Source organism: Terrapene carolina, unplaced genomic scaffold, assembly GCF_002925995.2.
Source record: "Terrapene carolina triunguis isolate 2854851 unplaced genomic scaffold, T_m_triunguis-2.0 Scaffold62, whole genome shotgun sequence".
Taxonomy (NCBI): Eukaryota; Metazoa; Chordata; order Testudines; family Emydidae; genus Terrapene; species Terrapene triunguis.
The window spans coordinates 49,117,585-49,145,267 of record NW_020664413.1 but is presented as its reverse complement, the minus strand read 5'-3'; the positions used below and the strand labels follow the sequence as shown (position 1 = coordinate 49,145,267).

At 42.3% G+C, this 27,683-nt stretch overlaps 1 protein-coding gene across 1 annotated transcript in view; it reads right to left on the bottom strand.

The window, feature by feature from the left end:
* Positions 1 to 27,683, bottom strand: part of PMS1 (PMS1 homolog 1, mismatch repair system component) — a 90,665-nt gene that overhangs the window by 9,431 nt on the left and 53,551 nt on the right. Inside the window, exons 7-11 of the mRNA XM_026647634.2 lie at positions 20,838 to 20,960; positions 17,341 to 17,484; positions 12,320 to 13,236; positions 5,488 to 5,946; positions 569 to 699 (exon numbers count right to left, since the gene is read on the bottom strand). Of these exons, the coding sequence (XP_026503419.1) occupies positions 569 to 699; positions 5,488 to 5,946; positions 12,320 to 13,236; positions 17,341 to 17,484; positions 20,838 to 20,960 (1,774 nt within the window). The remainder of the gene's footprint in view (positions 1 to 568; positions 700 to 5,487; positions 5,947 to 12,319; positions 13,237 to 17,340; positions 17,485 to 20,837; positions 20,961 to 27,683) is intronic.

The following is a 27,683-nucleotide window of genomic DNA, read 5'->3' as shown; positions in this document are numbered from 1 at the left end:
AAGCTTCACATTTCAAAGAAAACAAAAACAACTCTGTCCTTATTCAGCGGCAATGCACAGGGATATCCATGAATTATGATTCCAGTCTACGACAATGGCTTCAATACAGGAAAGACTTTTATGAAAATAAATCTGATGTGTTATGATGTGGATCAACATCATCAAGGCACAGCTTGGGTGTAACAAAGTCATCTGCAAAACATATAATGAGTGCTTCCTACATCACAAGTGGTAGATTTATCAACCTTCAGTTGCAGCTTGGGCCAGTGGTCAGAGCACAGGACTGAGAATTAGGAGACCTGGGTTTTATTCCTGACAAAATGTTTGTTTGAAGCTCTGCTCTACCTCCACACTAGCCAGCCATCATTTTCCATTTCCCAATGCTCTGAGTGACAGAGATGATGCTCTTAGCCAGATAGGAATATCTTTGAATGCTGAGGAACTGAGGGTACAGATGGCTTGATTGGTGAGGAAATATAGATTTATAATATATCATATATGCAGTCATTTCAACTGTGAAATAAAAAAGTTTCAGTAGAGTCAAAATAAATACAAAACTACATCATACCTGGTATCATTTTTATCTTAAAACCATTTGCTATAAGCCTTGGATCCGACAAGTAAATTGATCCATTTAATTTTTGGCAATCCTTTGTCATATTGTAGAGAGAATCCATATAATGAGATCCGCTGAACAAACTGAAAAACAAACAAGCAAACAATAATTTCACAAGGCTTAAAATAACAAAGAAACTATAATAAACAGAGAGACGGAGTGAACAGTAATATATTTACTACCAGCATGACAATTCCAGGATTACAGGCTGTTAACCAAGTAGTATAATCTATTAGCCATTTTTAAAATTATATGTACATATGAAAAAATCCAGGGATAAATGGATTTTTATTTGTAAAAGGGCAACATTAGACTTTTTGGAAAACAGAAGTACCATAAAAACTCCAGGTCAAATCAGCTTGAAAAAGACAGACTTGAGTGTGACAATTTTCTTTTTATATCCCAAAGACCTGTGTTTTATTTTTTGTAACTGATATGCTAACAATAAATTACCTAAATCAAAAGCATATTCCTATTATTCCAAGAAAAAAGCATCATGATTTAAAATTAAAATTGCTAGATAATAAAGCTGTTATAAAAACTAGATGGCAAGAATGATCCAATTAAATAAAATCAAAATATTATAACGCGTAGAAACTGTTAAGGTATGCTGATAAGGATACTAATTCTCTTACATTCTATATATTTTCTCTAAAAGAACCCCAAAATCTAGATGGTTAGAAATTAACATTAGACCTTGCCTGCTCCACAACCAATAGAAGTTGCTGAGGAGCTGTGGAAATAGGGAGTATTTAGCAAAGCTCTGGGTGATGAATAAAATAATTTATTTTAAGAAGTATCTGGCCCTCACTTCACAACCCTAAAATCAATGACAAAATTCCTACTAACTTCAATACGAGCAGGACTAGGTCTCTTTCTAATTTTAAAACATGGTGTAAATGTAAAAGTAACATTTCCCTGTAGATTTAAAAAGAAATGTTACTTACCTTACAGTAACTGGAGTTCTTTGAGTTGTGTGGTCTGTATCTACCTCATGACAGAGCCAGTGGTGCTGATTAAGGTCAGGTGGTGAATATTGGCATCACCAAATCCCTTTTTTTGATGAGGGAGGGTGCTGTTGCTGTGGGCAGCATCGTTCCCTTTTTTTGCTTACTGATACTGGAGGTAGGGTTACCATATGTCCGGGTTTCCCCGGACATGTCCGGCTTTTGGGTCTTTAAATAGCCGTCCGGGGGGAATTTGTAAAAAGCTAAAAATGTCCGGGATTTCCCCCGGACGGCTATTTAAAGACCCAAAAGCGCTGACAGGGCAGCCGCGCTGGGGGAACCGTGGCAAGCCGGTGCCGCCGGCGCCGCTCACCTTCCCTCCCTGGGGCAGCGCGCAGCTGAGCTCCCGGCATGGCGGTGCCAGCCCACGGGGCCCCCCACCCGGCCGGCAGGAGCCTGCAGAGCGCAGCCCTGCCCCTGCCCCGGCACACAGAGAGGCAGGGAGGTCTCACTCCCCTGCGTGCTGCAGCGGGGCGGGGCCTGTAGACTCTGGCAGCAGGCAGCGATCACCGGGCAGAGAGCCTGCCCCTGCCCCCCTCCCCTCGACCCGACCCTAGGAAGGGGCCAGAGGGACTGGGAGGGACCTGCCTGCTGGATGCTTCCTGGGAGCTGCTCCAGGTAAGCACTGCTGGGCTCACCTGGCCCCCTGGCAGGTCCCTCTGGGGGGGCTCCCCTCAGACCCACTGCCCTCAGGCCCCACCCTGACCCTGTTCCCTCAGCCTCCCCCGCAGTCCCCCCTGTACCCCCACCCTCAACCAACTGCCCTCAGCCCCCACCCTGACCCTGTTCCCCCTGTACCTCCCACCCCGAACCCACTGCCCTCAGTCCCTGCCCCCATTCCAACAGCCTCCCCCACAGTCCCCTTGCTCCCCGCAACCCACTGCCCTCAGCCTTGCCCTACCCCAAATATCTTCTTCAGCCTCCCCCGTCATCCCACCCCCATCGCTCCCCCTGCTGTCCCACCCCCTCAACTCCCCCCCATTCCAGTCCTGCTCCCCTCTGTCTCATCCCCTCCAGACCCTGTCCCTCTCCCCAACCCTCCCCAGCCCAGCCCCATTGTCTCCCCCGCCCCGCCCCACCCCACTCTACACAGCTCTCTCTACCCTGTCCCATTCATGCTCCCCTCAGCCCCTACCCTACTCCCCCCATCCCAGTCCTGTCCCATTCCCCTCAGGACCCCCAGTCCCAGTCCTGTCCCTCTCAGTTCCTCCACCCTGCTTCCCCTGGTCCATCCCCACACACCCACCGACTCCCTCGACCTCCCTCCCCCCAATCCCACTGCCTGGACCCACCCCCGTCCCACTCAGGACATGCATGAAAAAGAAGCAATGGGCTTAAATTGTAGCAAGGGAGATTTAGGTTAGACATTAGGAAAAACTTCCTAACTGTAAAGATAGTTAAGCACTGGACAAATTACCTAGACAGGTTATGGAATAGCAGTCATTGGAGTTTTTTAAGAGGTTAGACAAACACCTGTCAAGGATGGTCTAGTTGTTATTACTCAGTCCTGCCTCAGTGCAGGGGTTTGACTAGATGACCTGTTGATGTCCCTTCCAGTCCTACATTTCTGTGATTCACACTGAATTGCCTTGTGCCACTGTCTAGTAGTAGTGGCACACAGTTCTCTGACATGCAGGTTTATAAAATTGTAGTTAATATACAGTTTAGAGCATAGCAATTTTAAAGCTCTGCATGTTCAGACCAACTGAGCTGAAAATTGTGATCTTGTATTCAAAACTATTAAGATGTGGGCTGAAATAAAATCAGCATGAATTGCTCAACAATATCAATGGAATCAGCATTGCGCTGCTATATATTGTAAAACATTACAGTGAAATCTTGCAAGTATTACATAGCACGCCGCCTTGCCCAAGTGGTAACTAAGCACAACATCTTCCTGTTTCAACATTCTTAACTTGTATCCCTCCTGGAAGTTGTTTTTTTTCAAACACTGAATGCTGCTAAGTTATGAGTTTTAACAGGTTTTTTTTCTTTTAAACCACAGCACTGAATGTTATTCTAAAATTGTTTTCCAAATATTCTTAAACTCCCAGTTTATCCCCTGCTGATGTTCATTGTGAAAAGTATTGCAGGTCTAATAATAATATTTGGCACTTCTGTAATTCACTGTTCAACATGTGTTTTGTGCCCTCCTCTGGTGGATTTTTAGAGGATAACTGTATAGCTACAGGGAGTTATATCTTGAACTCAAGTAGTAGAAGCTCATGCTTTTAAGTCTGGATGGCTCAGGTTCAATCTTTGGTGACTAGCTATGATGGAGGTTGCTACACTTATTATCCCTTTAATCAGAAGTTCTGAATATGCTTTGTTGTGGGCAGAACTAGCCTATAGTTAAGCAACCGAAAATTTAGAATGGGAAGTGTTGAAATGTTGGGAAGCCTTATAATTTTGCCAATCTGGAACGAACATCCCATCTGAGGGATGGGGGCGGGGAGAGAGGAGAGTGAGACAGGACCAGGAAACTGGGACAAGGAATCCAGAGTGGTAGTGGGGGGCAGTTGAAATCAGATGAGGAGCTGGGGCGGGTTAGACAGCAATAGGATAGACATAGACTGGAGGGGACGGGGAAGAAGGGTCTTTGACTACTAGAGACCACTCCGTTCTCCGAACATTTGATTCGCGGGAAGCAGGGGAGGGGGAAGAGTAGGGGGCGAAGCATTCAGGGGAAGGGGCGGAGTTGGGGCGGGGACTTTGGGGAAGGGGCGGAGTTGGGGCGGGACCGGGGGCCCTTGGAGTGTCCTCTTTTTCCAGGACTGCAATATGGTAACCCTACTGGAGGTGGTCCCACCCCTTCAGGGGTCAGCGGTTTCAAAGTACTCTTGGCTCTTCATACCACGAGCCAGACCTGTGCTCCCCTTGAGATCCTGACACAACTGTAACAGGATGCAGAGTCTGACCAGATTGGGAGGGTGCAGGGGAAGAATTCCTCTTCTTAGATGAGGACTAGGGAGGGGATTTCTCCTTTTTATAAGAGTGTTTGCTCTTAATCTCCTCCCATCTACTGTGCCTGCTAAGGCCCTTAGCTCTGTCCTCTCATGATCCAGAACAGGGGAGTACTGTACTCAGAGGGGCACTTCTCAGCATCTACAACCACTGAACAGGGAGTCTGATGACTCAGGATTGGCCTGGGGCCTCATTGAGCAATCCAGCAGGGATTTTCCGAGCTGGAACTTTCAAGATTGCCAGGTTCAGAGGGGAAAGGAATGCCAAATATTGCAACTTGGAGGGGATGTTGATCTCCCCAGGCAATAGAAACAAGTGTCATGGAAGTCACTAACTGGGAAGACCTGGGGGCAGGCCACATAGCTCTTGAAGCCAGGGATCTTAGACATACCAAGTACTCCAAATGGTGGGAATACTGGGGTGGAGGAATGTCCCCAAAACTTCTACTAACACTAGCTAACTAAACACTACCACTAACTAACTAGATAAAGGTAAAAACTTTTTACAGAAAAATTTGAAATTTAAGCAGGAATGCTAGTAAATATGTGGACAGTGGAGGGGTTCCGTGGACCATGGAGGGCAAAAAGCAACTGAAGAGGCAGGAAATCCGCACCACCCTCTATGCCCTCGGTTTGGAACACAAGGAGACACAGGCACAGACCTATGGACACTGCTAATAAGTCTTCTGGTCTCAGGTGCATGGAGCTCTTGTGCATCTTGAGTGAGGGACCATCACTTAAAAAAAAAAAAATTGTGCCTAAGGCCTCCACAGTGTTTACAGTAGATAATTCCTATGTGATACTTAAAAAAACCAAAATCAACCACAAAAAACAAACAAACAAACCAAACCAAACAAAACAAAAAAACCCACGACAACACCCTTGCTCCACACTACTATACCTGTCAGTTAATACAATTGGCTTGTCCAGTTTCTCTACAGGAAGTTTGTGTTGCTCCAGTAGTTTTTTATAAAGTAGGGCTTCTTCCACTCTATACGGATTTAGCAACATGATTTTTTCCCCAGAAGCAATTATCCATGCATCAGGAAAACTCAGGTGACAGATCAGGCAAGACTCGTTTTTATCAAAATTTCTCTTCTCAAGCCTCTGAAGTTTACATTTGAAAGAACTCATAGAAAAAGGCACCTGTACAATTTTCATAGCTTGGTTATGTCTCTGTTTCTTTTCAATTTGAGACTGAAAAAGTTTGTCAAGTTTCTGCTGGTCAGAGAGAGAAGTCTTCAGTTTGGGCTTGTATCTTTTTTCTGTCTCTTTTGTTGAGCTCTGTATTCTCTGCTCCACAGCTTTCTTGGTTTGTCTGTTGTATCGTTCCAGGTCTTTTGTGGCTTTTTCTTCATACCTAAACGGAGAGTGGGGCAGGGTGTGGGAGAGAAATCACAAATGTAACAAACTAAAGGCCAGATTGTGACACCCATTCTAATACAGTCATGCACCTCCACTCCGTTTCATAGCCACATTAGCTTTCTCTGCATCCTGACCCAGGTACTCAGCACCCCTGTACCCTACCCCATTGACCAAGTGGGTGAGAAGTGTCTGAACAGTGGACGGAGCCTTGCCTCTACCCCAGTGTGACAGCCAGAAGAGCTGAGCTGTTACTTCTGCTTTACAACTAAAGGCTCAATCTAACCTTAAATTTATAACCAGAAATACTGTTTCAGAAGTACATGTTCAACTTATAGGCACTTAATTTGTATTGCAGAGTAAATGCCACTTGGCATTTTGACTTCAAATGGTTTTAAATTCTTTGATTGTATAGGTATAAAAAACTGACACTGATACCTACATTCATAATTTTTGGGGACTATTGATAATAGCCATATCAATCAACTTATCAGAGAAGAGCAGGCATTTGGTAGCAAACTGCTATGGAATACTGCTTACCCAGCCCCAGAGCTAAATTATAAGAGCCCCAGGAAAAGACTTTCTTCAAGCAGGATTTCAGTAAGAGCCTAGTCTACAAAGATCAGTTTGAATAACTGAATAACTTTATAAAGAAATAAAATTACACTGATGTAGTTTATTGTATAGATTCTTTAAACACATTTAAACTATACAAATATAAAATAATGCTATGGATCAGACCATCTCTAGAAAGACTTTAGTTTGAGGAGAATTTGAAAAGACTTAGGCTACGTCTTCACTACCCGCCGATCCGGCGGGTAGCAATCGGTTTATCAGGGATCGACTTACCGCGTCTCGTGAGGACGCGGTAAAATCGATCCCTGATGGCTCTACCGTCGACTCCGGAACTCCACCTCGACAAGAGGCGGTAGCGGAGTCGGCGGCAGCGCGGCAGCGGTCGACTTTCCCGCGTCCTCACCGCCAGGTAAGCCGACCTAAAATACGCAACTTCAGCTACGGTATTCACGTAGCTGAAGTTGCGTATCTTAGGTCGGAAGTCCGCTGTAGTGTAGACCTAGCCTGAGATTGCCAGGTATTCTAAACTAAACAAAGACATAAATTATGACTGGTACAGAGAAGGCAAATGAGGATCTCCTATTTACTCCCTTTTATAATATAAAAGCAAAGGGATACTCAATGAAAATGAGAGCAAAAATTTAAAAATGATAGACTTTTTGTTACCCAACGTATATATTATCCATCCTGTGGAATTCACTGTCACAACATATAATTGAGTCCAAGTGCATAGCAGGATTAAAAAAATGATGATTCATTTATATGAATAATAAGACGATCCACAGTTACATTAGATAGGATAAAAATAATACAGGGTATAAATTATCTTGCTTAAGCCAACCACTAACTGACTGGGGTTAAGGAAGAAACTTTCCTATAAGCAGGCTATTCTTTAATTGTCCACTCTGGGATTTCTTATACCTTCCCTCGATACATCTAGTTCTAACTACTGTAAGAAACAAGATACTGAACTACACTGGCTACTAGTCATTGTTATGGCAATTCCTGTGTTCCTCTGTGGCTGTACATACCGGGTAACACTCAGACCCTTCAAGTGAGGACCTCTTTTATATCAGTGCTTAAGTATAAAGGGGATTGAGATCATGCGACTAGCTATGCAACCCTTGCATTGGCTGTTGGTGAGTACTTAAGCGAGTAAGCGTATTGACCTCCATGGGAGTAAGCAAGAGTTAGTGCTGAACAATAGGGATGGGTATTGCACAGTCAGGCTCTATGAGACTTAAAAATTGCTATACGCTTTTTTGTGGACACGACTAAGATAATAACCTTAACATTATTTTAGGTTATATAAAGGCAGGGACTTTACAATACAGATCTATAGGGCTGGTTGCCTCCCAGATACAAATCTTAATGTTTGAAGACCTTAGCAGCAATTTGCTCAATTCTCCTTTCCTACCCTCATTCAAAATCCTGGATTCTGTCTAGTAATACAACTGATTTCCAGTAAGAAGCAGTATTATCCTATATCAGTATTGGAAATAAGTATTTTAACTGGTCTTATGTTAATTTATTCACTGATACTTGCTGGAACAGTCAGATTCAATTATCTGCATGTAAGGTGGAAAATAAGGTCAACAGAAGGGTCACCATTTGTAATTAATTATAATGTGCTAACATTCACATATGGTACTAATATTTAGTTTACTAAAGCAGTCATCTTGGGATGAGCAATAAATCATGTCCAAGAAAAATATGGAGTAAATGTTAAGATAAAAAACATCTGCTACTTGTAAAATTAATGGGTGAAACAGAAAAACTTTCTCCTGATTATTGGGTTATAACTTTGACCTGATCCATACTCTTTCTGCTTTCAATGCCAGTTTGTTACAAAGGTGAACATTTAATTATGTGGCTATTGGGTTTACAATGACATATTAAAACTTTAAAAACCCACACATTTAAGGAACACTTGTTGTTATAGGTTTAATTCAGGAGAAACTCCAGCCCTGCAAGTGTTGAGTTTGCGGGCTTTGTAAGTATCTGACAGTGTCCAGCCTACATTCAGAAAGTAAACAGCAGGGTCACTAACAATGAAAGCTATCCATTTCCCTTTTCAAGAAAGATCTTTCAGCATAGGCAAGTGTGATCCAGAGGGGCCAGGAGAAATACAGGTAGTTGCCTCCTGGCTAGTTAGAGGTGACTTAGGAAGTTTGATTAGAGATGATGCTGGAATTCTCAATTCAAAAGCAATGAATTTTTTTAAGGAAAATATCAGGCTAGTTCCAAATGGAGCTTTGCTCAAGGAGGAAAAATAAGGCTTCCTCCCATGTGACTTACCCTACATTTTACTATTTCTCACTTGTACCGTAAGCCCAGATGGAAAGATTTAGCAAGCAGTGAGAAATCCACGAGACTGTTATAGAGAGGAAGCAAGTAGGATCATCTGAATAGGGCAAAATTTGACCCCAAATACCCCAAAATAAAATAAAGAGGACATCCTTTGGCAAGTCAGTTCATCCAGATAATGCAAGTCAATTATTTCAAACTCTACTGTATTTGATAAGTATCACATTCTAGGGCTGCTTTTGAGAAAATATACCTCTTCTATGACAATAGCTTTTGTCTCTTGACTTTTATTGGCAGCTTGTAAAAGTGTATGGACTGTTGATGACAATCTGTATTTTCTTAGACTACCCTTTTAAATACACAATCCCCTTGTTACTATAGGTCAGTGGTTCTCAACCAGGGGGCCGGGACACCCTGGGGGCCCACGAGCAGGTTTCAGGGGGTCCGCCAAGCATGGCCAGCATTAAACTCACTAGGGCCTTGGGCAGAAAGCCGAAGCCCCGTTGTGCAGGACTACAGCCCGGGGCCCTGAGCTAACACCTGGGGCTGAAGCCTGAGCAACTTAGCTTTGCGGTGCCCCCTGTGGTGCCCTGGGCATCTGCCCTGCTTGCTACCCCTTAACGTCAGCCCTGGCTTTTATATGGAGAAAAACAGTTGTTGTGGCACAGGTGGGCCGTGGAGTTTTTATAGCATGTTGGGTTGGCCTCAGAAAGAAAAAGGTTGAGAACCCCTGCTATCGGTGACCTAATTTATCCAGACTGTACCTTGTAGACCGAGTTAGTAGAGAACAACATTTTTTTTAAACATTGAACAAATCTTCAAGATTGCTATCTTTGAGAAGACAACTATAGATCTTTCTGCTTTGTTAGCTTCTCTTAGATCTTTGGTCTCTTGGATTGTTGCTTGCCTTAGCCAATACTTACACACTGAACCATAAGACTTAGCTGTAATATCCATCTGAAAGAGGGAAAACTGTAAAACCCCAGACAATAGTTTTGATGAAAATAAAGAAAACATTAGGGAGCTGATCTTTGTACCCAAATTGATAATAGTTAATTTTTTGCAAATGGGAAAAATTAGTTTTTGTAATAAATGCTAGCTGGATATTCCTTATATTCTGGGAATTCCTCTCTATCTAATATATCTTTAGGATGGAATTATATTAAATGTTGCTTTGCTGGCAGAAGATGACAAGTGTTACCGCTGGTGTTTATCACAGAATATTGTTCAAAGGTATTATTAATTTAATTAAATTATATGGAAATCAGCTTCAACAGATATTCTATGTATAGTGCATATTCACTTTCTATCCAAGAGCAATCCAATTTTTGTTTAAAAATAAATGCTAATAGAACATTAAAACTGAGATTTTAATTGCAGAAAAGTTAAGAAAAAAATAGAATTAGGGTTCCCATAACATGTGTGGCTTGGGTAACCTGCCAGGAGTTAAAACTCCGATTGGCATAGATCAGAGGGTTATTGGTGCACACAAGCCTTCCCAATGCGCCAAGGTTCAGTTCACAGGGAAGGCCATATAATGCAAGCAAGCAACATTTTTAAGGTCTTGAAATGTGTGAAAATATTGTAAAATCAGGTTAAAAAAATTTGGTGTCAATATGAATTACATATCTAGAGATAGGTCTTCATTTTAGGTAATATGGAGATTCCAGTATTCAGGATTTGGTCACTCATCTGTAATTTCATTGGAGGTGACATTTATAGTGGAAAAAGAGCAAACTGGATATAAGGTTCAACGATTTTATGACCGAAAGTGACAGATACAACTACACAAGTTGATAAGTGTAATTGAGCTGCATGCTTCCTAGTACAAAATGATTACCTGTGAGGTCAAGAAGGAACTGTTCTTCCCCTGCTCCCACTGAATATGGCAATGCACTCCATAACTGACTAGGTGCATTATGGACTGTTTTCTTTCCCCAGCGTCTCAGACACTGGCTACCAGCAGAATCAGGATGTTAGAGATAATGGAAGAGTTTGGATTAGTATTGCAAATCCCATATTCCTAACACTGTTTTAACTTTTAAAAGCAGCTTCTCGGTGGCAAGCTTCATAAGTGACCATCACGTCCCACATAGGAAAAATTCTCTCCTTCTTTTTGCTCCTAGCAGCAGTTCAGAGCTTAGTTCTTCTCCCACTGAAGTCAATGGCAAAACTTCCACTAACTTCAGTGGGTAGAGAATCAGATGATTAAAGAAAAATATGAGCAAGTGACTGTTTTAGGGATATGGTTAATTTAATTCTTCCCTACAAGCCACAGAGCACCTCTGTGGCTGGTGCTTAAGACAATCTACTTGTTTGGATGCTGGGGAGTGCTGAGATTTCTGAATCAGTGGGGATTTGGGTAGCATGAAATACTTCTCAGAATTCATCATCTGATGCAGTTTTTTATACATAGTTATGGGGATTGGGATACCTTCTGGACTTAAGGGGCTTTGGTTTTTTTTTTTTTTTAATTGTATTTTAAAAAACAGAACAACCTGTTCAAATTCCTAGAGTCTGGGAAAAGTTATTTTTGTGTAGAGCAATGAAAAAAAAATAGGAGATGGAGGAGAGAAGGACTGGGGAACTACATGGTGGTGGATCCTCAGCTGCTAACCAACTCCTCCCACAACACACCCAGAATGACAGCCTCTTGGTAAGTCCCTGTAAAAGTGGGCTTCATGCAATTCAGGTGCTGTACACCTCCTGCCTGATTATCCTAAAAACTGGACTTACTCAGCCAGCAGAACTGTGACAGTTCAAGAGGGTGGGGGCACCCCAGCAAATGCACAGATAAGGCCAGGATTTTGCCTCTAAAAACACACGAGAATGACAAGATAGTTAAATTTTATTGAAAGTAATGGGGAGTAATTGTTAAAAAAAAAAATGCAGTGACAGTCTGTGCGATCTTATACACCCGTGCAACCCCACTGACCACAAAACAGCTGAATGGGATATAAGTTAGCACAGTGAATCTGCTGGCCCTTGGAAAAAAGTTGCCCAAAATGTGCCTTGGTATTTGGCAAAAGAAGGCTGGTGACAGTAACTGCTCTGAGATGTGTATAATGGCACAGAGAGAACCCACAACATGTGCCAAGTGTTTAAAAAATAAATCAAAAATCTACCAAAGTAAGATGGCAATTATACAGGGTCATTGTCTCTGTCTACAAGAAAATATAATTTTAATAAGTTGCAAAAATTGATGTATTTTACGAAGACAGCAACATATTTAAATTGAAAAACAGAGTGGAAAAATTAGTAATATCAAAATGAGTAATTCAGAAAGCAGTACATATCTGCACACAGTAAACATCATAATTAGCAATACAACCTTTAGCCAGGATGGTGTTCTTGGCAAGCCAAAAATCATTTTCCACCCTGTTTTTTATAAATGATGTGGATGTAATTTTTCATTTTTTGCACCCAATGAGTCACCCAGAATGGAAACTACATGGCTTAGAGGTCAGGTGCAAACTCTGGAAACTTACTTCTTTTTCTCCTCTCTGCTCAGTTTCTCCCATAGTCCTTCAATTTTCAGCATCAAGTCTTCCATGTTGGCCTTTGGATTATCAGTTAATAATCTAGAACGATATTCTTGGGTGAACAGGGCAACTGCTGACATGGGTTTCCGGATTATTTGATTACTAATTAAATCATAGGCCATGATCTGTCCTGCTTTATCATTAACCACATTTGTTTTTTTAATATTTTGATTTGCACTCTGCTGATCATGATTTTGTTCATCAGTATTTTCATTTGCCTTATGATTTGTTATTCCTCCTACTTCAGGTATCAAAATCTTTACAGGTTCCAGGTTCTCTCCTGTAGCATTTTTAAGTGCATTCCCCTTGCTCCAATTATCAGCAGAGATTTCAGATACATACTCAGGGACTGTATTTGCCTCATTTTTTCCCACTTCATTAGTATGACTGGCTCTCAAAGGATGCTCACTTCTGTTTTTAGATTGAGTGTCCATGTGAGTACTGCCATCTAGGGTTAATGTTACACTATATCCATTCTGGCTGTGTTCACATGATAAATTATTTATGGAACTGTCTTGAGATATATCACTCACAGTCACATCAGTGCCAGAAACTTCTTTTCTATTGAGGAGACCATGAGTATTATCACTAGAAAATCTTTGATGCTTTAAGCAGACCTCTGTGTTTTTTCCTGCTTGACCATTTTGCACATCATTACTGAATGAAAAGGATGAAGTATGTGCATGTGGATCACTGTTTCCAAATGGTTCCGTTTTATTAACAAGCACATCTGTTTGTTCTGTTTCATTAACAACCATGTCCACTGAGGTAACATCTGTTTTATTAGTTTCACAAGAAACTGTACCAGGTAGTAGCTCATACAGCGATGTCAATACATTTTCAACAGCAGATAAGACAGATTCCTGAAAAGAAAACTCATAAGCATTAGGACAAATTGTCAACGAAAATGTACTTGACAGTTGTTGACAAAATACAATAGCAATAAAACACAATTCTATTCACTGTATTTTTTGAGTTAATTTAGATTGATTGTATTATAAAGCATTAGTAGTTCATAGATTCGTATTAAAATATGCCAAAAATTCACTAATCAGTGAGATCCTTTAGCCTTAAATCTTTCACTATAAATACTTTTGCTCCACTGATAAATTTTAATACCACAAAACAGATGTACTGCTTTCTTTATGACCTAGTACTCATATGTTGTTTCTTTAGAACAGTATTAGCGTATCTATTCTCACTCAGTATATACTAACTGGAGTTAGAAACACACTATCAGGGTGGAATGGACTAACAACCAAGTCAAGTGAGCATCACAATTTTAGTGAGAGTGTTCATTCATAGAATGGTTCAAAGACTGTTTTTATATGAATGGTAGAAAATTTTAAAAACAAAGAAAAAACTTCTTTAGAGTAAAAGGAGAGTTTTAAACAAACTTATGTGAAAATAATCTGCTTATGTTTATTTTCACACAAATTATATTGAAATATCATTTATCCTGTGATTCTAACCCACAAAACCAAGAAAATGCATTGTTAAGAGAGGTGGCAACATATTAGTCTATAGGGCTTGTCTCCCATAATCCATGCTATGGGGGTATGATTTCTAAAGCATACTAATGTGCTGTGCGTTAATTGTGCTGTTTCAAACAGCACTACATTAAAGCGTGCTAGGGAACCTTTAATGTGAATCTAGTACTATGCAACACAGTGCACTTTAGAAATCATACCCCTGTAGTGCATATTATCCCATTGTGTAGAGAAGCCCTTATCTACCTTGAGCAGTATAAGCAAACCTACTGATTTCCATGGTACTACTCATGATCTAAGGTACTATTCAGTGATAGGAAGTGTATCACAATCGGTCTCTATGCGATCTCTGATATAAGACTCAATGGGCCAAGTTTCAATCTCAGTCATGAATATTACATCCTGTAGCCTCCATGATGTCAAAGGGCATGCCACACACACACAATGGCAAAATTTGGCCCTAAACAGAAACAACTCAAGTTTTTAATATTAATGTTGTATTTAAATCCCCCACTTAATGTAAGTAACTATAAAATTATGAAAAGAATTGTGTAAAAAGGACATAAATCATATTTCTGTTTACAGACCAGTCATTATAAAGCCATTTGAAGATGAAAAGTGCTATTGTGATATAAGTACTATGCATGACTGATTTAAGCAGCTCTGTGAAGACAGAAATGAACTTATGACTTAAAATAATTGATGTTATAAAGTATATAGCAGCGGGAATATACTGCCAACACCTATCAGGATGGTGATGGTGATTGTGAAATGCTCAGGGAGATTAGAGAGATACAGAGGCCCAAAACACAATAATAATAGGGGATTACAACTATTCTCATATTGACTGGGTATATGTCTCCTGAAGAAAGGATGCACAAACAAAATTTCTAGACACAATAAATGACTGCTTCTTGGAGCAGCTTGACCTGGAAACCACAAGAGGAGAGGCAATTCTTGATTTAGTCCTAACTGGAACACAGGATTTGGTCCAAAAGGTGAATATAACTGAATTCTTTCAGTAATAACAACCATAATGTAATTAAACTGCATGAAGACTATTTAAAAACACCACAATAGAGGCACAAACTAAATGTATACTCAAAATAAACAAGCAAACAAACAAGAGGACAAAAAAAAAAAAGCTACCATGGCTAACTAGCAGAGTAAGAGATGTGGTTAGAGGTAAAAAAGCAACCTTTAAAAATGGAAGTCAAATCCTAGTGAGGAAAAATAGAAAGGAACATAAATTCTGGCAAGTCAAGTGTAAAAATATAATAAGGCAGGACAAGAAAGAATTTGAAGAGCAACTAGCTAACCACACAAAAGATGACAGAAAAAAAAAGTAAGTACATCAGAAGGAGGAAGCCTATGAAACAGTCAGAGGGGCCACTGGATGATCAAGATGCTATAAGACAGAACTCAAGGAAGACAAGGCTGTTGCAAAGAATTCATTTAGCTTCTCTGCATCAGTCTTCACTGCAAAGGATATGGGGGAGATCCCCACACTCAAGTCATTCTTTTTAGGTGTCAAACCTGAGGAACTGTCCCAGACTGAGGTGTCAATAGAGCAGGTTTTGGAACAAACTGGTAAGTTGAACAGTAATAAATCAACAGGACCAGATGCTATTCACCCAAGAGTTCTGCAGGAACTCATATATGAAATTGCAGAACTATTAACTGTGGTATGTAACCTATCACTTAAATCAGCCTCTGTACCAGATGACTGAAGGATAGCTAATGTAATGCCTATTTTTAAAAACTCTCTAGAGGCAATCATGCAATTACAGGCCAATAGGCCTAACTTCAGTACAGTGAAAACTGGTTGAGACTATAGTAAAGAACAAAATTATCAGACCCATAGATGAACACGATATGTTGGGGAAGAGTAAACAAGGCTTTTGTAAAGGTATATCATGCCTCACCAATCTATCAGAATTCTTTGAGGGAGTCAGCGTGCACGTAGACAAGAGTGATCCAGTCGATTCAGTGTAGAATTTTCAGAAAGCCTTTGACAAGGTCACCCAACAAAGACTCTTACACAAACTAAGCAGTCACGGGATAAGAGGGAAGGTCCCCATGGTTAAAATATATGAAATGTCAGTAAACAGGGGTCAGAAAAAGGGGTAAACAGTGAGGTGGCAAAATTTGCAGATGATACAAAACTTCTCAAGATAGTTAAGTCCCAGGCAGACTACGAAGAGCTACAAAAGGTTCTCTCAAAACTGGGTGACTGGGCAACAAAATGGCAGATGAAATTTAATGTTGATAAATGCAAAGTAATGCACACTGGAAAACATAATCCCACGTATGCATATAAAATGATGGGGTCTAAATTAGCTGTTATCACTCAAAAAAGAGATCTTGGAGTTACTGTGGATAGTTCTCTGAAAACATCTGCTCAATGTGCAGCAGCAATCAAAAAAGCAAACAGAACATTAGGAACCATTAGGAAAGGGGTAGATAATAAAGCAGAAAATATCACAATGCTACTATATAAAGCCATGATACACCCACACATCGAATTTTGTGTGAAGTTCTGGTTGCCCCATCTCAAAAAAGGTGTGTTAGAATTGGAAAAGATACAGAGAAGGGCAACAAAAATGATTAGGGGTATGGAATAGCTTCCATATGGGAAGAGATTAAAAAAACTGGGACAGTTCAGGTTAGAAAAGGAGATGATTAAAGGGGGATATGATAGCGGTCTATAAAATCATGAATAATATGAAGAAAACGAATAGGGAAGTATTATTTACCCCTTCACGCAATGCAAGTATTAGGGGGTCGCACAATGAAATTAATAGGCAACAGGTTTAAAAAACAAACATAAGGAAGTACTTCTTCACACAACACATAGTCAACCTGTGGAACAATTTGCTAGGGGATGTTGTGAAGGCCAGTAGTATAACTAAGTTAAAAAAGAATTAGATAAGTTCATGGAGGATAGATCCATCAATGGTTATCAGAAAAGATGGTCAGGGATAAAACCCCATGCTTTGGGTGTCCCTAAATCTCCACCTGCCAGAACCTGGGACAGAATGGCAGGAGACAGATCACTCTGTTCATTTCCTCTGAAGCATCTGGGCCTAGACACTGTCCGAGGTAGGATACTGGGCTAGATGGACCATGATCTAACTCAGTATAGATGTTCTCAGGATATTAGGCTCTGAAGGGAGCATGGCTGAGACAGGGGCTAGTATGACAGTACACAAATGATCTTTAAAATCAAATAAATGGTTACTCATTTGATTCAATAATTTTCAAATAGTCATGTTACAAGGGCAGCCTATCATATATGAACTACTAAAGCCTCATTCCTGTAAAGGCTAAAGTATGTGCTTAATTTCAAGCACCTGATTAGTCATACTGAAGCCAATGAGTTATGCATGAGCCTAAAATTAAACGTGGTAAGTCTGTGTAAGATCAGGGCCTAAGCAAGCAAATACCAATTTAAAAATAAATTAAAATATAAATTACCTTATTATGAAGTAAAACTTGAGTTTTATCAGGTGTTAAATTAACATCCACAGCGGAGGCAGGTACAGTGATATTAATAAAGAAAACAGGGTACGAACGAGAAGAATCTTTATGTGACTTCAGATTATAGTACCGTCGAACCAGCTACAGATAAATGCAACAAAGGAAAGTCAGTAAAAGTAATAAAATAGACCCAAAAGGTACAGAAGCAAAATACTACACTATACAAACAGTTTTTAAATTGTATTTTGTCAAATTAAAGAAGATGCTAAAACAAAAGTTAAAAATGTCTTTTTGGGGAGATCTGCACACCAGAAAAATCCTCAGTAGGGCATTTGCACGTGGTTTCCACTGCCTTTGTGCCACATAAGTCCCAGAAAATCTGCTCCAAGGCATTAATTGTGGCTCCATGAACTTTCTGAAATAATATATTTAGTCCACTTGATATATTTGGAGAAAAAGATAATGTATGGTTCTATTCAATGCCCAAAGTGGGCAGAGATCCAGCACTTTTTTCTAGGACAACTGAACACAATTATCTCTGAATTTTTAAAAAATGAAAATATATGTATATGTTGTAATATTTTGAAATAAATATTGTTTCCTTTGAGGAAAGAAAAAGGATGAATGAGAAGGTGGCATTCCTACCATGTCCACCAATGTCAAACTCACCCTCTTCCTCAGATCAGGATTCATTTGCAATTTAAATAATAGAGATAAGCTCTCTCTGGAACCCTGGCTGTGCCTAAGGGTACGTCTTCACTTACATCCGGGTCCGGATGTAAGCAATCGGTTTTCTGAGTTCGATTTATCGCATCTGGTTAAGACGCGATAAATCGATCCCGGATCGATCCCGGAAGTGCCCCGGATCGATCCCGGAAGTGCTCGCCGTCGACGCTGGTACTCCAGCTCGGCGAGCGGAGTATGCAGCATCGACGGGGGAGCCTTCCTGCTGCGTCTGGACCGCGGTAAGTTCGGACTAAGGTACTTCGAATTCAGCTACGTTATTAACGTAGCTGAATTTGCGTACCTTAGTCCGAAGTGGGGGGGTTAGTGTAGACCAGGCCTAAGATTTTCTCCAGGTCTCCCTCCCCTTCCTCCCCCCGTCCCCTCCCCCACCCCCCAGTCTTCTCACTTCTCTTATCTCCTGATGGAGTTAAAACGTCTCATCTGCCACCAACAGACTACAGAACTATTCAGCAGTTATTTTCAGGGTTTTATCTCCTGCTAACAGGGTGGGTGAATAGTAGTATTTGGGGGGGAGGGGGGAAATCAAGCAAGAATTATGTAATAGAACAGAAAAGAAAAAGAAAAAAAAAGTTAAGGATAAGGGTGAACTGTAGAACAGATCTTTTTAAATCCTGCAGTTGTAATATACCCACATCACCCTCAAGTTCTGCTCTCAGCAACAAACTGAACTACAGTTGTATGATATATACAGGCCCGTCGATGGGGGGCTGGGGGAGGGCACAAGGGGGCAATTGCCCAGGGGCCTGGGCGATTTAAAAGGGCCCAGGGGCCCCCGGCCGCCACTGCAGGGCACCTAGGCGTGCGAGACTGCTCCGGGCCCCGTGCTTTGGGGGGCCCTGCGGGCCGGTGTGGGTGGTCCTGGAAGTGACGTATTTGTCACTTCCGCCTTGGGCCCACCCCCGCAAGGACGGCCCTGGGGGCCAGAATTTCTGTTGGCTGGCCTGGAGATATATCACTTTTTTCTTCCTTCTTGGGATAATAAAGTGTGAAACTAAAATCTCAGGCTTACATATTGTAGTTCAGGTACAACAATGATTATTTCAGCATAACTTGGAAAGATTTTTTTCTGACACACTGCTGCCCTCCCCACCCCCCCCAGGGCCCCGGGCACATGCGGCACATCCCGCCGCCCGGCGGGGAAGGAGCCGCTGGAGCGAGAGGCGCGGGGCTCCGGACCCCAGCAGTGGCGGGGGAGAGCGGCTCAGGGCCGCGCGAGTGGGCACGTAAAGTTTATCGGCGGGGGGGGGGGAACCCTGGCCGGCTCCTCGCCCTGCCCTGTAGGGGGGTAGCGTGCCCACCCCGCGCCAGCATGTTCCGCCGGCCGCCACAGGCCAGGTAAGGAGCCGAGTCCCTCCCTCCCCACTCGTCCTGGCTCCTCAGCTGAGCGGCATTCCTCCTTCCTCCCAGCCTTGCAGCTGGAATGCGGCGCAAACCTGGAGGGAGGGGGTGGTGGCCGGCTTCCAGTTCCTGGAGCTGGTGAGTAGAGGCACCGGGCGGGCAAAGGGAGCTGGCAAGGGGGCTGCTCCCCCAGGAGGACAATGGGGGGGCTCAGCTGAGGAGCCAGGATGAGGGGGGAGGGGCCGACTCGGCTCCTTACTTGACCTGCGGCGGCTGGCGCAACATGCTGGCGCGGGGCGGGGACGCTACCCCCCTGCAGGGGCGAGGAGCCGGCCGGGGTCCCCCCCAAGCCAATAAACTTTACATGGCCACTCGTGCGGCCCCAAGCCGCTCTCCCCCGCCGCTGCCGGGGTCCGGAGCCCCCCTGTCGCCCTCCTGGGGGAGCAGCCCCCTTGCCAGCCCCCCTTGCCCGCCTGGTGCCCGTACTCACCAGCTCCAGGAACTGGAAGCTGGCCACCACCCCCTCCCTCCATTACAGCAGCAAACCTGGGAGGGAGGAGGAATGCCACATGCTTGGGGAAGAGGCGGGGCCAGGGCGGGGATTTGGGGAGGGAGCCAATGGGGGAAGGAGGGGGCGGAGTCGGGGTGGGGGGTGAGAGCCCTTCCGGGAGGGCAAAATTGCTTGTTTGTCCAGTGTCCCGACTGCACATCGGTCGGGACGCGGGACAAACAAGCAAATATCGTGACAGTCCCAATAAAATCGGGACGTCTGGTCACCCTATTCACTTGTAACCCAAAGCTGTGTATATAAAGCTTTTGTTATAAAATCTTGGTGAGGGAAGGGGAGGAATGCCACTGCCCCATTCTATCTCAGAAGACAGCTCAAAATAAGGCACAAAAGTATTATTATTATTGTTGTTTATATGTATTACAGTAGCACCCAGACCAGACACCCCAATCAGGGATGGGTAAACATTATTCTGGGCACTACACAAACATGAAGTTTCTATCCCAACAAGCTTAAAGTCTAAATAAGATGGGAAGCAGGGCCTGTGGGATACAGGAGGCAGAGGACTGGTCTGACTTGACTCTTCTTAGAGGTTGTCAACCTGATTTCAGGTTGTGTTGAAGAAAGTTTCATATAACTTTGGGTCCCAAGTGAGAATTATTTGATTTTCTCCATCACAAAAAAAAAAGGGGGCTTTGATGTAGTCTTTAATTTTGTTCCCACAATCAACTGTAGTGCAAATAATAGTGTTTAGATCCCTAAAGTACCCCATTTGTGTATGTATTTAGACTTTCAAAAGCTAACATTTGCACCTTCAATTAATTTACACCAGCTATCAATTGTGGGCAGAAAGTTAGAAACCTCTCTTTATTCTATTGAATTAGAAGTTGGGGTATGGTACCTTTAATATTTCCTTTTGATGTACTGGCCGATTGTTTATATAGATGAAACTCCTTTCTGAACTTGAAAGACTTGTCAAAGAATTGTCTGATTCAGGTTTTGGAAGAAATCCAGAGAGAAATACCTATAATTGTAAAACAAGTACAATGATCAATAAGAGAAGTCTCCCCACACATTTTATTTGTAAAGAAAACAGATAACTCAAATTAATTAGCTCAAGATTCAAATAATCCAAACGTGCATTGCCTTTCAAAATTATCAGAGAAATCAATAAAAGAATTATTTAAAAAGAGCTGAAATAGTTTATGTTTTGCCTCTATTCCTGTTGAATTTATTGAGAAATCCTAGGCCCAGATCCTGTGCTACACCAGAGCGCTACTCAGTGCAGCAGAGGGGGTGTTGACTGGGGCCTACAGAAGTGTCTTTACACCATCTTTGCTCTCTCCCTTTCTAATCCTTGGAGCAGTCTCAAGGGCTATTCTGCAACAAGGAACTGTCGGAGCATGATGCCACCTTTGTGTTCGTCTGATACCTATGGTTGCCAGTTTGACCCCTGTACATTTTAGAGGCATCATTTCAATGACTGTTCCATAGGCAGGAATTGCTCTAGACACACCCTCTCCTGCTCTTGTCCACCCTCTACACTGGAGGAAACCAGGTGAGCGTAACATAAAGCAGGCTGCGTCAGTTCTCTGCTGGCCAGGGATTCCCCCACATTAGGACACCTCTGAAGTGGTTTTGTGTGGCCAGCAGCGCAAAGCAGCTTTAACAGAGGCCAGCATCTAGTCCCCCAGGTCAGTCTTACAAACTTATGAATATTCAATTCACTTTGCTGCATAGTTTTAAAGTGATGTCAAATTTACGAAGTTTAAACAAGAAATCCTTGAGGCATTCTGATGTCTGTCTGAGTCATACGGATGTGTTCTTTTATGTGTTCTAGTCTCATTTCAAGATGCCAGCACCCCTTCACCTCTATCATCTCTAAGTCATCAGTTCAAATTCAAGACAGACTCAACGCACATTAATGTTGCTACCATGATACCTATACAGTAGCCTGTGTGAAACTGGTCTCCAGTCCAGTTCCAAATAGACATCATCCACACTGCAAAAATCTTCGACAACAACTAGCATGCTAGTTGGCAGGTTCAGCAGAGAGGCCAGGGAATGAATGGACATGGCGATTAAGCCACTAGCTCACTTCCTTGGGTTAGGGCTGAGGCACACTTGCAGGCAGAGTGGGGAAACTTGATCTGCAATTGCCTCTCCTGTACCTCTTCTACCTGTAATGTGGGTGAAATAGTCAAACATGGATGCCTAAAGTTAGGCACCTAAAATCAAAGTGGCCTGATTTCAAAGATGCTGAGCACCCATGACTCTCACTGACTTCAATAAGAGCTTTGTCAGGATACTGATATTGAACCAAAGCCCATTGGTTCCCTAGAGAGCACACCTAACCTCTGTGCCATGGGGGGGGGGGGGGTGCTGAACCATCACCCCTGGTCAACACTAGTCACTGTCAGGATGCCAGTATTGAACTCAGACCCATCACACCCTTAGGCAACATTCCTAGAAGCTACACCACAACAGTGCACTATATTGCTGGCTCTGGTCTGCCTTTAGCCCACTTCAGCCACTGGCATTACAAGCTGTGAGTGCTCAGCACTTTTGAAAATCAGGCCAGTTTGATTTAGGTGCCTAACTTTTGGAACCAAGACTGAAAATTTTGTCACAGCCTTTTTATTTACTTAAATCAAAGCTAATAAACATATGAAACAGAACAGATAATCCTTTGGCTTCAGTGTAACCCTTTGTGATTCCTGGTTAGCCACTTCACTTCAGCAAGCTATTCATTCCCCTAGCCCTGCAATGAACATTCTGTGCCAAAGCTGGAGTGTTCTGGTCAGCAACGGTTATACACATAACTAAATGCCATTGGTCAAGTTAAAGGGGTGTCAACTGTCTGTTGGACCATTATCAGGAAAAACAACTAGCTGCTCTCTTACATTTTATTCTGCAACTCTATCATAGACAATCTAAATGTCACTCTGTTTTATGTTTCAGCTTCTTTTTTAAATTTTAAATACTAGACACAAGTTAAGTCACTTCAAACAATAACTTTGCCAAACAAATGGACAACATTAAAACACAACTGGAAGGCTCTAAAATCAGGCAGTTAAGAAGTTGCCATATTCAGACTTAGTTGACTGTTACTAACTGTTTAAAACTATTTGGGAAGTCAGCATGCACTGTAACAGAGTTAATGAGTGAAGATTTCTAAAACTGGATTGCACTGGTAAAATTGTTATCTATTAAATAATCACACTTATAATACAAAGTTTTAGAAAAAATAGATAAGCAAGGAATCTTGATTTTAAGTTAAACCAGTTGTTTAAAAGTATCAGAGGGGTAGCCTTGTTAGTCTGGATCTGTAAAAGCAGCAAAGAGTCCTGTGGCACCTTATAGACTAACAGACGTATTGGAGCATGAGCTTTCGTGGGTGAATACATGCATCCGACGAAGTGGGTATTCACCCACGAAAGCTCATGCTCCAATACGTCTGTTAGTCTATAAGGTGCCAGAGGACTCTTTGCTGCTTTTACAGTTGTTTAAAGTGACTTATGATTATTATAGGTGGGGTTTGTAGCCCCACTTCCCATTATATGACCCTTTTTTCAAGTTGCTTACAACTTTGCAAAACTTTAGCTGTTTGGGTTGAAATTTTCCATGCGTTGTATCTGACTTTTTGGGGAACATTTCACCTAAAATGGTTCAGCTCATTCAGAGATGAGAGGCAGGGAAAAACATATTTTTAAAAAATTATGGTGATCTCTTTCTTTAAGAAGCTCTAGCAGCCCCATGCTTTGTGACTTTAAATTTGACGGGTGGAGTGGGTCTTTGTGTCAGGGATGTGCCTTTTGCAACCTCCAAATTTGGTCAAGTTAGAAGACTTTGGGGAAAAAATCAGTTTGGACATGCTCAGTAGAGACTTGCTAGATCACAGCTTAATTCCCCAAAGATTCTGTCCACACTGGGCATCCTCCAGGTAAGGGCTGAGGAGGACTTTCCTTGCAACTGCAGTTCCCAACGGTTCTGGGTCATGCTGGGTCCAGATCCAGATCCAGTACCTGGACTGAGAGCAGGGAGCCTGCCTCTCCTGTGCTCTTAATACCCTGCTGACATCCAGGCAGCCACTGAAGTGGAAGGTGCCCGATGCAAAGACAGAGGGCACAAGAGCTGGACCTGGTGGGGGAGGGAACGCGGTAGAATGGGGCAAGGAACCTGGTGACAGGAGACTGAGGCTGGTGGGAGAAAGGGAAACTGGGAGTTGATGGGGGAGACTGGGAACTAGTAAGGTGGGGAGGAGGTGATGGGGATAAGGAGAATGAGAACACAAGAAGCCATGGTGCAGAAGAAGAACTGGGGCAGGCTGGCAGAGATTGGAACAAAGAGCTTGGTGGCATATTGAAACTGAACAAGAGGCCCAGTGAGGGAGACTGGGAGCCCGTGGGGAATGTGAGCATGGGGATGCCTGGATTCGGGGTGGGCAGCACAGATCAGATGAGGAAATGGGAGAGGGGAACTAGGAATGGCTGGGTAAGGAGACTAGGACTGGGAGTCCAGAAGAGGAGACAAGGACTTGCTGGGCAATGAGACAGACTGGGATGAGTGGAGACAACAGGTTGGTAAGGAGAATGGAAATGGGACAAGGAGATGGAGCAGGGACAAGACAAGACTGGGACAAGGACAGGGACAGGTTGGAAGGAAAGGCAGAAGAATCTGTACCTACTAGAGCACACTTTCCTTCAGAGTCTGAAATGGAGCCCAAGAGTCCCGAGTCTCACAATTCCTCTAATGTAAGTAAACATATGTAAAACTCTCGGGCAAAGCTTATCATCCCCCTTTAGTGCTGGTCCACAGAGGATCTCAACCTACTACTACTATCGGTTACTCTCTTAGCTCAAGTGGGAGGGGACGGTGAAGTGGATCCAAAGGTTCCAACCCTGCTGATGACACATGTGGCTCTCAATATGATGCCACATGATAGAATCATAGAAATGTAGGGCTGGAAGGGACTTTGACAAGTCATCGAGGCAGGACCAAGTAAACCTAGATCATCCCTGTCAGGTGTTTGTCCAACCTGTTTTTAAAACCTCCAATGATGGGCAATCCACAATCTCAATTGGAAGGCTATTCCAGAACGTAACTACCCTTATAGTTAGAAAGTTTTTCCTAATATCTAACCTAAAGCTCCGTTGCTGCAAATTAAGCTCATTACTTCTTGTCCTACCTTCAGTGGACATGGAGAATAATTGATCAACATCCTCTTTATAACGGCCCTTTACGTATACGAAGATTTATCAGATTCCCCGCCCCCCTCAGTCTTCTTTTCTCAAGACTAAATATGCCCTGTTCTCACAGTCAGGTTTTCTAATTTTTTTTATAATTTTTGTTGCTCTCCACTGGACTCTCTCCAAGTTGTCCACATCTTTCCTAAACCGTAGTGCCCAGAACTGGACACAGTATGGTAGCTGAGGCCTCACCAGTGCTGAATACAGCAGGACAATTACCTCCCAAGTCTTACATACAACGCCCCTGTTAATACACCCTAGAATATTAGCCTTTTTTACAACTGCATCACATTGTTGACTCATATTCAATTTATGATCCATTATAACCCCCAGATCCTCTCTGGCAATACTACCACTTAGCCACTTATTCCAAATTTTGTAGCTGTACATTTGATTTGTCCTTCTCAAGTGTAGTATTTTGCACTTGTCTTTATTGAATTTCATCTTGTTGAATTCAGACCAATTCTCCAATTTCTCAAATTTTTTTGAATTCTAATCCTATCCTCCCAAGTGCTTTCAATTCCTCCTAGCCTGGTGTCATACACAAATTTTATAAGCATACTCTCCATTCCATTATCCAAATCATTAATGAAAATACAGAATAGCGTCAGACTCAGGACAGACCTTTGCAAGACCCCACTATATATGCCCTCCCAGTTGATGAGTACTCTTTGAGTCTGGTCTTTCAACCAGGTGTGCACCTACCTTATAGTAATTTCATCTCTAGACCATATTTCCCTAGTTTGTTTATGAGAACGTCCTGTGGAACTGTCTCAAAAGCCTTACTAAAAATCAAGATATATCACATCTACTACTTCCCCCTTATTCACTAGGCCAGCAACCCTGTCAAAAAAGGAAATTTGTTCTTCACAAATTCACGCTGGCTATTCCTCATAACCTTATTATCCGGCAGGTGTTCACAAACTGATTGTTTAATAATTTGTTCCAGTATCTTTCCAGGTATCGAAGTTAGGCTGATTGGTCTATAATTTCCTGGGTCCTCTTTGTTTCCCTTTTTAAAGATAGGTACTATGTTTGCCCTTCTCCAGTCTCAGGGACTTCATCCATCCTCCAGGAGTTCTTAGAGATAATTGCTAGAAGTTCCAAGATTGCTTCAGCCATTCCTTAAGTACTCTAGAATGAATGTCATCAGGCCCTGCCGACTTGAATACATCTAACTTATCTAAATATTCTTTAACATGTTCTTTCCCTATCTTGACTTGCATTCCTTCATGGAGAATTTGTTTTTTCATTTTGCTTTTTAAACAATCGAGGAAATTATACACCCACATCCACACAGTTAAAAGAATGTTAAGTTTGCAAAATGAAGCACTCAAAAGATAGGAAATGCCAGAATTAAGGTTGTCTGTGCAACCTTAATTCTGCCTGTGTGTGTGTGTATATATATGTATTATGGTACAGTCTTCAATTACATGATCAAACGATATTTTTCCAAAAAGATGTTTGCCTCATTCAGTCCTCAGGTCAGATGAATCAGGATGGGGATGAATCAGAGTTGTATAATAAAGGAGCCTTGTCTGTGGGATTCTGCTTTATTTGTTGCAAAAGTTGGGAGGTGTGTACTGAATGAGGCAGGTAACTGCAGGAAGAGAAAGGACAGTCTCAGAGATAAGGCAGCTGAATTCTGCCCAGCAGAACTAAATTCTATCTCGGCCTCTGCTACAGAGTCCCTGTGTGATGTTAGGCAAGTCACTTAAACCAAACTAATCAAAGGTGGTCGCTAATTGTGTGTTCCTCATTTTCTGGGTGCCTGAATTAAGACCCTGGGGTATGATCTGTAGAAGTTCTGAGCAGTCATGGAAGACGGGAGACATTCCAGAAGACTGGAAAAGGGCAAATATAGTGCCCATCTATAAAAAGGGAAATAAAGACAACCCAGGGAATTACAGACCAGTCAGGTTAACTTCTGTACCTGGAAAGATAATGGAGCAAATAATTAAGCAATCAATTTGCAAACACCTAGAAGATAATAAGGTGATAAATAACAGGATTTGTCATCATGTCAAACCAACCTGATAGCTTTCTTTGACAGGGTAACAAGCCTTGTGGATGGGGGGAAGCAGTAGATGTGGTATATCTTGACTTTAGTAAGGCTTTTGATAATGCTTCGCATGACCTTCTCATAAACAAACTAGGGAAATACAACCTAGATGGAGCTACTATAAGGTGAGTGCATAACTGGTTGGAAAATCGATCCCAGAGAGTAGTTATCAGTGGTTCGCAGTCATGCTGGAAGGGCATAACGAGTGGGGTCCCACAGGGATTGGTTCTGGGTCCGGTTCTGTTCAATATCTTTATCAATGATTTAGATAACAGCATAGAGAGTACACTTATAAAGTCCGCGGACGATACCAAGTTGGGAGGGGTTGCAAGTGCTTTGGAAGATAGGATTAAAATTCAAAATGATCTGGACAAACTGGAGAAATGGTCTGAAGTAAATAGGATGAAATTCAATAAGGACAAATGCAAAGTACTCC